The sequence below is a fragment of the Oncorhynchus mykiss genome, chromosome 4 (genome assembly GCF_013265735.2).
Source record: "Oncorhynchus mykiss isolate Arlee chromosome 4, USDA_OmykA_1.1, whole genome shotgun sequence".
NCBI lineage: Eukaryota > Metazoa > Chordata > Actinopteri > Salmoniformes > Salmonidae > Oncorhynchus > Oncorhynchus mykiss.
The window spans coordinates 7522928-7535262 of record NC_048568.1 but is presented as its reverse complement, the minus strand read 5'-3'; the positions used below and the strand labels follow the sequence as shown (position 1 = coordinate 7535262).

Genomic DNA, 12335 nt, shown 5'->3' with positions numbered 1-12335 from the left:
TAGGGTCATTGTCCTGTTGGAAGGTGAACCTTCGCCCCCGTCTGAGGTCCTAAGCAATCTGGAACAGGTTTTCATCAAGGATCTCTGTACTTTGATCTGTTAATCTTTTCCACGATCCTGACTAGTCTCTAATTCCCTGTCGCTGAAAAACATCCCCACAGCATGATGCTGCCACCACCATGCTTCACCGTAGGGATGGTGCCAGGTTTCCTCCAGACATGACGCTTGGCATTCAGGCCAAAAAGTTAAATCTTGGTTTCATCAGACAAGAAAATCTTGTTTCTCATGGTCTGAGAGTTCTTTATGTGCTTTTTGGCAAACTCCTAGCAGGCTATCATGAGCTTTTTACTGAGGAGTGGCTTCCATCTGGCCACTCTACCATGAAGGACTAATGGTGGAGTGCTGCAGAGATGGTTGTCCTTCTGGAAGTTTATCCCATCTCCACAGAGGAACTCTGGAGCTCTGTCAGAGTGACCATCGGTTTCTTGGTCACCTACCTGACCAAGGCCCTTCTCCCCCGATTGTTCAGTTTGGCTGGGCTGCTAGGTCTAGGAAGAGTCTTGCTGGTTCCAAACTTCTTCCATTTAAGAAGGGAGGCCACTGTGTTCTTGGGGACCTTCAATGCTTCATGTTTTTGTACCCTTCCCCAGATCTATGCCTCGACTCAATCCTGTCTCAGATCTACAGACAATTCCTTCGACCTCACGGCTTGAATTTTACTAGGACATGCACTGTCAACTGTGGGACCTTATATAGACAGGTGTGTGCCTTACCAAATCATGTACAATCAATTGAATTTACCACAGGATTCCAATCAAGTTGTAGAAACATCAAGGATGATTAATGGAAACAGGATGCACCTGAGCTCAATTTCAAATCTCATTGCAAAGGGTCTAAATATTTATGTAACTAAGGTTTCTGTTTTTTATCTTTAATACATTTGCAAAAATGTATACAAACCTGTTTTTGCTTCATCATTCTGGGGTATTGTGTGTAAATTGCTGAGGATTTTTTATTTATTTAATCCATTTTAGAATAAGGCTGTAATGTAAATGTGGAAAAAGTCAAGGGTCTGAGTACTTTCCGAAGGCACTGTAAATGCAACATTAACCTTTACCCTCTTCCCATAAAAGATTTGTAAATGCTTGGCGGTTTGCAGTCTTTGGGTGTGTCTCAAATGGCACCCTATTCCCTATAGAGTGCACTACTTTTGACCAGAGCCATAGGGTGCCATTTGTGAACAAGGCAAGTAGATGTGTGTTCCACTGTGTGTCCAGGCTCCAGTCAAAGTCCACATGATGTGAGAGGATACACCAAACCATTGTATTATAGAGGTAAGCTGTGAAGAGAGAGGAGAAAAATAAGTACAAATGAATAATGGCATTTTGCTAGATTAAGTCAATTTATTCAGATAATTGTGTGCGCGCACAAACACACACAAGAACAGCCCAGATGTGAGATGGAAATGATTAAGTTTGTGCTTTTCTAATAACCAATTTGTGTTCATGCAAGTGACTGATTAAACAAATCCTCACAATCAGTATCTGCAATTTAGCAGTATGCCCAGAACCTTGTTTTGAGAAAGATATCTCAGTTTTAAGGTCTCAGCTTAGAGAGAAGAAGCCTCGTGAGGTATTGGTCTGTCACATGCATGACCCAGTATTGGTCGGTCACATGAATGAAGCAAAACATCAATGATCAATACGCTAAATCATGCAATGTATATAAGAGAACTAACGGGACTGCCCTGTGTGGAGCTCCTGATCGACATGTGAACTTGGTGCATTGAGTTGGTTGGGACCTCTCCAGCGTGCTGATAATAAACAATGATTTATTTAAGATTGACTTTGAGTGTAGAATTTCCACGACAAGGGACTGCCATCAGAAAGGTCAAAGCTCTAAACAACAAAACCACTAATGGCAATCAATCATGTACGCCCCTATTGAAATCACACAAAACATGCATAATATTATGAGTATACGCTTTTTTCTCCAAAGTGTCTTACAGTACAGTGAATGCATACATTTTGTGTCTATGTCAGGGCCCCCCCAGGAACACATTTAGTTTTTTGCCTTGGCACTACACAGTTGAATCAAATAATCAAAGCTTGATAATTTGTTGGTTATTTGAATCAGCTGTGTAGTGCTAGGGGAAACACCAAAACCTGCACCCAGGTGGGGCCCCAGGACCGAGTTTGAGAAACCCTGGCCTATGTGATCCTTCCCGGATTGGAATCCACGACCCTGGGGTGCCACGCTCTTATCAATGGATTCACATATGCATCAGGACTCAAGGCCTCTAACAAACTTCACACATAAACTCCATTTCCCAGCAGCCATTGCTGAAGATACCCCTCTCTCACTTTTTTATATATTTTTTTATTTAACTAGGCAAGTCAGTTAAGAACAAATTCTTATTTACAATGACGGCTTACCGGGGAACAGTGGATTAACTGCCTTGTTCAGGGGCAGAACGACAGACTTTTACCATGTCAGCTCGGGGATTCGATCCCAGCAACATTTCGGTTACTGTCCCAACTACTTCCTCAGAAGCCAAATATATCATCATCATCATCATCATCGACACCCTCCAATAACCAACTTCAGTCCTTCAAAGTCAACAATCAAACTGAAACCGTTGGGGGAGTTGCCCAGTTGTCAACCTACAGCCCAGAAGGAACTTGCAATAGTGTTACAAGGTCTGTGCAGTCCATGCAGTGTCCAACAGGGAGCATCACTGAGGCATCCAGTTTTAGTCAAACTACAGTAACGGAAGAATGGACTCAAGAAATCCTTTATCCACTTCACACTTAGTCTTAAATGAGACAGATGAACTGACATGTAAATGCTCAATATGTGTAATGTGCATGTTTTATGTCTGATTTTATCATTTTAAACGCAAGCAAGAGCGCCAAAGACAATTTTCCATTCTGTGTAAATGGACAGTACATTTTCCAAAGGTGCCTGTGTCCCAATTCTCTACCTTTCTGTACACCTTCATCGATTTAAAAGTAAAGACTGGTGTAAGAAATATGGTGAATTCCCTAGTCATATTGTCTACAGCCTCATGTCCAAACCGATGCTGACATGAGGGAGGCACCAGAAAATGTAGCCAAACTTTAATGACACTTTTCATTTCATAACTATAGGCTAAACACCAGTCATGTTTGACAGATATAATGACGGATAATTACCACTAATGTCTAAAGGCTTGATTCTGTCAACATACCTTCTCAAGGCACAATTTGTTCAGATCAAATGGTCACAAGATCTGAGAGAGTGAAGGACAGTGCCTGTTGCGCACCGCACCTACCTTGAATCTGAGAGGACGCGGTCAGCATTTTGAAACTATTTAACCATGAATTTAATTGTTTAAAACCTGGACATTGTCATTTTATGAAGACTGTCTTAGCTTGTTTCAAAGTAGCCTAACCTAGCCAAAATATGATGACAGAAATGCTGAGGGAATTATTTTATAAACACTTAATATGCTATTGAAATCAGAATTTCTCTAATGTTCTATTGGTTTTCAGTTATTTTATTGTCCAGCAGCCAAAGGCATAGTCCGAGTCATGATAGTACCCATGTTAGTTCATGCATATTTAGATCTCCCGTCTTTCTTAAAAGCTCTACAGGATCGGAGTGCGTCCCCCGCGGGACGGTTGAGCTAATGTGCGCTAATGTGATTAGCATGAGGTTGTAAGTAACAAGAACATTTCCTAGAACATTGACACATCTGATATTGGCAGAAAGCTTAAATTCTTGATAATCTAACTGCACTGTCCAATTTACAGCAGCTATTACAGTGAAAGATGACCATGCTATTATTTGAGGAGAGTTCAGTTATGAACTTGAAAATGTAACAATAAACCAATTAAGTACATTTGGGCAGACTTGAACAGAAATGCAATGGTTCATTGGACCAGTCTAAACCTTCACACATACACTGCTGCCATCTAGTGGCCAACATCTAAATTGCGCCTAAACTGGAATAATACATTAGGCATTACAATCTTGCATTACAAATTTGAAGGGGAAAAAAATACGATTATTTTTATTTTTATTATCTTTTACAGATTAATGTGTCATTCTCCTACATTCATTTCACATTTCCACAAACTTCAGCGTTTCCTTTCAAATGGTATAAAAAAATATGCATATCCTTGCTACAGGCAGTTAGATTGGGTATGTCATTTTAGGCGAAAATTGAAAAAAGGGTCAGATCCTTAAGAGGTTTCTAAAGCATATTTCCATCTGTCTCATGAAACTTCTCCTGCAAGCCGTGTGCTTTTGAAAATGGTGTTTTCCGCGAATTGTATTTTGGAACATTCATGCGTAGCCTACAGCCATGTACACATTGTTGAGCTTATAATATAAATACAACTTTTTCAACAATTTATGCCAATCGGTCTAATTTGTTCCATTTAAAAAAAATTAGAATGATTTTTGTATGTGCAGTGACTGTATGAATTGTCGATATGTCAACCCAGAACTGTCCCAGAGTCTGTTTTGAACAGTGTACCTATTTTTCTATCATCCCTTTGGATGACGGGATGCCCTTTATGTCGAGCCCTGGAGGGAATTATTTTATTAAAGACATGAAAAGTATTTTGTTGTAATTCTAATATTGCAATGTTTTGTAGGCTACTAAGAGTGGCCAACCTTCCTCCAGGAGAGCCTTAAAGGGGCAGTGGCTAAAAAAGTTAATGTTAAGCCCTGAATAGTGTTGAGCTGAAAGCAGAACTGAGAAAATATCTGCTAACTAAGTAAACTCAATGGAGAATCTCCAATGAAAGTGTGTTTAAATCCAGGACTAGGCTAACCTGTTTCCGGGAAACCACCCCATAGGGTTATGTGACCTAGTTTGGGATAAGTATTGTCCATATTAAACTTAAGTAGCACCAAGAACATTATGCCAAGATTGCAGATTAGTTCCTAAAATAAGTTAGCTAAGTTACTTATTAACTCATGAACTGATATGGAGCTGAGCGAGATAGCTCTCGTCTGAAAGAAAAGTATAATCATCATGTGATTATTGTGGAGAGTTCCCAGCATGAATATGCTGACAAGTGCACTCCTACACTACACATTAAAAATAAACAAGATTAAGATGAGATAGATGAACAATGAACATGGGTGAGATTAGGGATGGGTACCAAAACTCTATATTAAACGGTTCTGCTTTCGGTACTGGAGAAATTAAGAAAATACATTTCCTATTTATTATTGCTACATTAACGTTATCTTGCACATTTGATCTCACCAACCGTTTCCAATTTGCAATAAAATGAAGACATTTGTCTATGATGCATTTAGGCTATTCCCAATCCAGAAGAGATGTCTCTGGCACTACAGCACACACAGCACCCTGCTCTTAATTAGTGACCATGGCTGAGAGAACTAAACGTTCAAAAGTTTGGTTACACTTCACCAGAGTCAATGCTGACAGTGCTCGTTGCCACAAGTGCAACAAGACTTTAGCTTGTAAGGGCGGAAACACGAGCAATCTGTCCAAACATCTATCGAAAGTGCATCATGTACAGGCAGAGAAATGCAGTTTTCGACTGCCTAGCTCGTAGTTAATCTCTCGTTGTCCGATCTACGTTAGGTATGTATGCTAGCAGCCTGGAGCCCACACACGGAATTAACTAAATTATGCGAACATGGGTTCATGATCATTAGCCAGCTGATTGTTCATAAATTCAATAACCCATTTAAAGATTCTGCAACTTTCTTGTTAAAGTTGCAGCTACAATGAACCAACCCACTCCTCCCTCTAATACCGCTGGTCCAAACCAAAGACTAGCCCAAAGCCCCTTCACGCTGGCAGCTAGTGGGAGGATGACTGAGGAGAGGGTGAATGAGTGCCACCTAGCCGTGACCAAGTTCATAGTGAAAGGCCTACACCCCTTTGCAACAGTGGAGTCCAAGGGCTTTAGGGAACAGTCTGTCAGTCTATATTGAGTTGTATTCATGTTTAGGATATACAGTGCCTTGCGAAAGTATTCGGCCCCCTTGAACTTTGCGACCTTTTGCCACATTTCAGGCTTCAAACATAAAGATATAAAACTGTATTTTTTTGTGAAGGATCAACAACAAGTGGGACACAATCATGAAGTGGAATGACATTTATTGGATATTTCAAACTATTGTAACAAATCAAAAACTGAAAAGTTGGGCGTGCAAAATTATTCAGCCCCTTTACTTTCAGTGCAGCAAACTCTCTCCAGAAGTTCAGTGAGGATCTCTGAATGATCCAATGTTGACCTAAATGACTAATGATGATAAATACAATCCACCTGTGTGTAATCACGTCTCCGTATAAATGCACCTGCACTGTGATAGTCTCAGAAGTCCGTTAAAAGCGCAGAGAGCATCATGAAGAACAAGGAACACACCAGGCAGGTCCGAGATACTGTTGTGAAGAAGTTTAAAGCCGGATTTGGATACAAAAATATTTCCCAAGCTTTAAACATCCCAAGGAGCACTGTGCAAGCGATAATATTGAAATGGAAAGAGTATCAGACCACTGCAAATCTACCAAGACCTGGCCGTCCCTCTAAACTTTCAGCTCATACAAGGAGAAGACTGATCAGAGATGCAGCCAAGAGGCCCATGATCACTCTGGATGAACTGCAGAGATCTACAGCTGAGGTGGGAGACTCTGTCCATAGGACAACAATCAGTCGTATATAGCACAAATCTGGCCTTTATGGAAGAGTGGCAAGAAGAAAGCCATTTCTTAAAGATATCCATAAAAAGTGTCGTTTTTGGCCACAAGCCACCTGGGAGACACACCAAACATGTGGAAGAAGGTGCTCTGGTCAGATGAAACCAAAATTGAACTTTTTGGCAACAATGCAAAACGTTATGTTTGGCGTAAAAGCAACACAGCTGAACACACCATCCCCACTGTCAAACATGGTGGTGGCAGCATCATGGTTTGGGCCTGCTTTTCTTCAGCAGGGACAGGGAAGATGGTTCAAATTGATGGGAAGATGGATGGAGCCAAATACAGGACCATTCTGGAAGAAAACCTGATGGAGTCTGCAAAAGACCTGAGACTGGGACGGAGATTTGTCTTCCAACAAGACAATGATCCAAAACATAAAGCAAAATTTACAATGGAATGGTTCAAAAATAAACATATCCAGGTGTTAGAATGGCCAAGTCAAAGTCCAGACCTGAATCCAATCGAGAATCTGTGGAAAGAACTGAAAACTGCTGTTCACAAATGCTCTCCATCCAACCTCACTGAGCTCGAGCTGTTTTGCAAGGAGGAATGGGAAAAAATGTCAGTCTCTCGATGTGCAAAACTGATAGAGACATACCCCAAGCGACTTACAGCTGTAATCGCAGCAAAAGGTGGCGCTACAAAGTATTAACTTAAGGGGGCTGAATAATTTTGCACGCCCAATTTCAGTTTTTGATTTGTTATAAAAGTTTGAAATATCCAATAAATGTCGTTCCACTTCATGATTGTGTCCCACTTGTTGTTGATTCTTCACAAAAAAATACAGTTTTATATCTTTATGTTTGAAGCCTGAAATGTGGCAAAAGGTCGCAAAGTTCAAGGGGGCCGAATACTTTCGCAAGGCACTGTAGTAGTATAAAAGGGTTGTACGTTAGTCCCATCACTCCACAATACACAACACAATATTTCAATAATGATAATTCAACACATGAAAACTCTCTTTTTTTACTGTAGGGAGATGAGCAAGGCACTCAACCCCAAATATACCCCTCCCTCCAGGAGATACCTCAGTGAAACATTAATTCCGACCTGGTATGGTGTAGAAAAGGCCAATGTGATCACTGAGCAGAAGGACGTGCGAAAGCTGGCCATCACATCTGACGGCTGGACCAGCCTCTGTCAGGACCACTATCTCTCTGTTACTGTGCACTACACAAGGGCAGTGTAAAACAGGTGGTCCTCCACACCAGGGCAGTGTAAAACAGAAGGTCCTCCACACCAGGACAGTGTACAACAGTAGGTCCTCCACACCAGGACAGTGTAAAACATAAGGTCCTCCATACCAGGACAGTGTAAAACAGGTGGTCATCCACACCAGGGCAGTGTAAAACAGAAGGTCCTCCACACCAGGACAGTGTAAAACAGAAGGTCCTCCACACCAGGACAGTGTAAAACATAAGGTCCTCCACACCAGGACAGTGTAAAACATAAGGTCCTCCTCACCAGGACAGTGTAAAACAGAAGGTTCTCCACACCAGGACAGTGTAAAACAGAAGGTCCTCCACACCAGGACAGTGTAAAACAGAAGGTCCTCCACACCAGGACAGTGTAAAACAGAAGGTCTTCCACACCAGGACAGTGTAAAACAGAAGGTGTTACACACCAGGACAGTGTAAAACAGGTCCTCCACACCAGGGCAGTGTACAACAGAAGGTCCTCCACACCAGGGCAGTGTAAAACAGAAGGTCCTCCACACCAGGGCAGTGTAAAACAGAAGGTCCTTCACACCAGGGCAGTGTACAACAGAAGGTCCTTCACACCAGGACAGTGTAAAACAGAAGGTCCTCCACACCAGGACAGTGTAAAACAGAAGGTCCTCCACACCAGGACAGTGTAAAACAGAAGGTCCTCCACATCAGGGCAGTGTAAAACAGAAGGTCCTCCACATCAGGGCAGTGTAAAAACAGAAGGTCCTCCACACCAGGGCAGTGTAAAACAGGAGGTCCTGCACACCAGGACAGTGTAAAACAGAAGGTCCTCCACACCAGGGCAGTGTAAAACAGAAGGTCCTCCACACCAGGGCAGTGTACAACAGAAGGTCCTCCACACCAGGGCAGTGTAAAACAGAAGGTCCTCCACACCAGGGCAGTGTAAAACAGAAGGTCCTTCACACCAGGGCAGTGTACAACAGAAGGTCCTTCACACCAGGACAGTGTAAAACAGAAGGTCCTCCACACCAGGGCAGTGTAAAACAGAAGGTCCTCCACACCAGGACAGTGTAAAACAGAAGGTCCTCCACACCAGGACAGTGTAAAACAGAAGGTCTTCCACACCAGGACAGTGTAAAACAGAAGGTGTTACACACCAGGACAGTGTAAAACAGGTCCTCCACACCAGGACAGTGTAAAACATAAGGTCCTCCACACCAGGACAGTGTAAAACAGAAGGTCCTCCACACCAGGGCAGTGTAAAACAGAAGGTCCTCCACACCAGGGCAGTGTAAAACAGAAGGTCCTTCACACCAGGGCAGTGTACAACAGAAGGTCCTTCACACCAGGACAGTGTAAAACAGAAGGTCCTCCACACCAGGACAGTGTAAAACATAAGGTCCTCCACACCAGGACAGTGTAAAACAGAAGGTCCTCCACATCAGGGCAGTGTAAAACAGAAGGTCCTCCACATCAGGGCAGTGTAAAAACAGAAGGTCCTCCACACCAGGGCAGTGTAAAACAGGAGGTCCTGCACACCAGGACAGTGTAAAACAGAAGGTCCTCCACACCAGGGCAGTGTAAAACAGAAGGTCCTCCACACCAGGGCAGTGTACAACAGAAGGTCCTCCACACCAGGGCAGTGTAAAACAGAAGGTCCTTCACACCAGGGCAGTGTAAAACAGAAGGTCCTTCACACCAGGGCAGTGTACAACAGAAGGTCCTTCACACCAGGACAGTGTAAAACAGAAGGTCCTCCACACCAGGACAGTGTAAAACAGAAGGTCCTCCACACCAGGACAGTGTAAAACAGAAGGTCCTCCACACCAGGACAGTGTAAAACAGAAGGCCCTCCACACCAGGGCAGTGTAAAACAAAAATGTAGATTTTTCTCCAGAAGAACTGCTAAGAACTGTTAGTCCTTTTGCAGCCTACCTGCATGCCCCATCCGTGTTGTTCTATACCACTGTATTATCTTTTGCAGCCTACCTGCAGGCCCCATCCGTGTTGCTCTATACCACTGTATTATCTTTTGCAGCCTACCTGCAGGCCCCATCCGTGTTGCTCTATACCACTGTATTATCTTTTGCAGCCTACCTGCATGCCCCATCCGTGTTGCTCTATACCACTGTATTATCTTTTGCAGCCTACCTGCATGCCCCATCCGTGTTGCTCTATACCACTGTATTATCTTTTGCAGCCTACCTGCATGCCCCATCCGTGTTGCTCTATACCACTGTATTATCTTTTGTTGGAAAATATTGTTTATTTATTTTGTTTTACATTTCCATCATCACAACATTAGTCTTTAATAGTGATTTGTTCAAAACAATGCTGTTTATCTTGCTGTGAATAATTGTTTATTTTACATTTCAGAAAATATAGCAATGTTAATTTAGTTCTTAATTTGGTTAGTTTTTTTTCGTAAAAAATGACAAAAAGAACCGATAAGATTACCGTTAAAGTACCAGATCGATAAGCAGTATCGATAAGAGTAGCAATACCGTTCAAATCTTAACGATACCCATCCCTAGGTGCGATAAAGAGAGACTTGGGGTCAAACAGACAGGCCTGGATGAGATCTTTAAAGTCAGGGCCCTCTGTAAGGCTCACAAAATCATTTTAGACCCAAGTCACCCCCTGTACCTGAACTTTGAATTACTCCCCTCTGGGCGCAGGAATAGGGAAAAATAGGAAAAGCAGGAAAAATAGAACGAGACAATCATTTGTGCCAGGTGTGATGTCCCTCCTAAATAGCTCGGGCGAATGTTCCCATTGACTCCGTAAGGCCAGCAGGCTAGTCTTTTCTTCTTTTTTATGTAATGTTTTATTTCTTATTTCTTACTATCATTATTTTTATTGGTATGTAACTGTTATGAAAGTTGTATTGTCAATTTTGTTTTGTATTTAAACGCCACTTTAAATGTGTACATGACACTGCAACAAAATTTCCCCAAGGGACAATAAAGTCAGTAAGTAAGTAAGTAAGAGTATGCTGTGTTGACCAAACGGACAGATATTATATTTGCAATGAAAAGCAAATCCAATATCAGTAACACACATCTGATTTATGAATACATTAGCTGTATATCCATCTTGTTTATCTTAACCAGGGCCATGTTCAGTAGGAAGAAAACATTTTAAAATGGGAAGGTACAACCTGAACATATCCAAAAAGAACACTGGTTTTTGCTTCGCGCTGCAAAACGTTTTGCAAAGTTGTGGATTATTGAACACAACCCAGGTTTACACACAAACCTAGCAAATCAAGGGTTCAAATAGTAATGAAAATCTATCAAATACTCTTGACACTCTAGGCACACCATATATATAGGTATATATATATATATATATATATATATATATATATATATATATATATATATATATATATATATATATATATATACGACAAAAAACACACATCTACGACGAGAGACACCACAACACTACATAAAGAGAGACCTAAGACAACAACATTGTAGCAACACAACATGGTAGTAGCACAAAACATGGTACAAACATTAATAGGCACAGACAGCAGCACAAAAGGCAAGAAGGTAGAGACAACAATATATCATGCGAAGCAGCCACAACTGTCAGTAAGATTGTCCATGATTGAGTCTTTGAATGAAACCCAGGGATGTGTGTGCTTTGGGGTCCATTAACAGAATGTGACTGGCAGAATGGGTGTTGTATGTGGAGGAGGAGGGCTGCTGTAGTAATGTTAGATAATGGGGAGTGAGGCCATAGAGGGTTTTACAAATAAGCATTGCGACGGGTATATAGAGATTACCAGTTTCCAGAGGAGTACAGAGTGCAGTGATGTGTCCTATAAAGGAGCATTTGTGGCAAATCTGATGGCCGAATGGTAAAGAACATCTAGCCGCTGGAGAGAACCCTTGCCTGCCAATCTATAAATTTGTCTCCGTAATCTAGCATCGGTAGGATGGTCATCTGAATCAGGGTTAGTTTGGCAACAGGGGTGAAAGAGGAGCGATTACAATAGAGGAAACCAAGTCTAGATTTAACTTTGGCCTGCAGCTTTGATATGTGCTGACAGAAGGAAGGTCCATACTCCCAAGTACTTGTATGGGGTGACTACCTCAAGTTCTAAACCCTCAGAGGTAGTAATCACAGCAGTGGGGAGAGGGGCATTCTTCTTACCAAATCACATGATCTTTGTTTTGGAGGTGTCCAGAACACGGTTAAGGGCAGAGACAGCTTGTTGGACAATAAGAAATCTTTGTTGTAGAGCGTTTAACACAAAATCTGAGGAGGGGCCAGCTGAGTATAAGACTGTATCATCTGCATATAAATGGATGAGAGAGAGCTTCCTACTGCTTGAGCTATGACGTTGATGTAAATTGAGAAGAGCGTGGGGCTTAGGATCGAGCCTTGGGGTACTCCCTTGGTGACAGGCAGTGGCTGAG

At 42.1% G+C, this 12335-nt stretch overlaps 1 protein-coding gene across 1 annotated transcript in view; it reads right to left on the bottom strand.

The window, feature by feature from the left end:
• Positions 1 to 775: 775 nt before the first annotated feature.
• LOC110522004 (rho-associated protein kinase 2) overlaps positions 776 to 12335 on the bottom strand; it is a 93641-nt gene continuing 82081 nt past the window's right edge. The window contains exon 32 of the mRNA XM_036975533.1: positions 776 to 1339. Coding sequence (XP_036831428.1) covers positions 1327 to 1339 — 13 coding nt within the window. The 3' untranslated portion in view covers positions 776 to 1326. The remainder of the gene's footprint in view (positions 1340 to 12335) is intronic.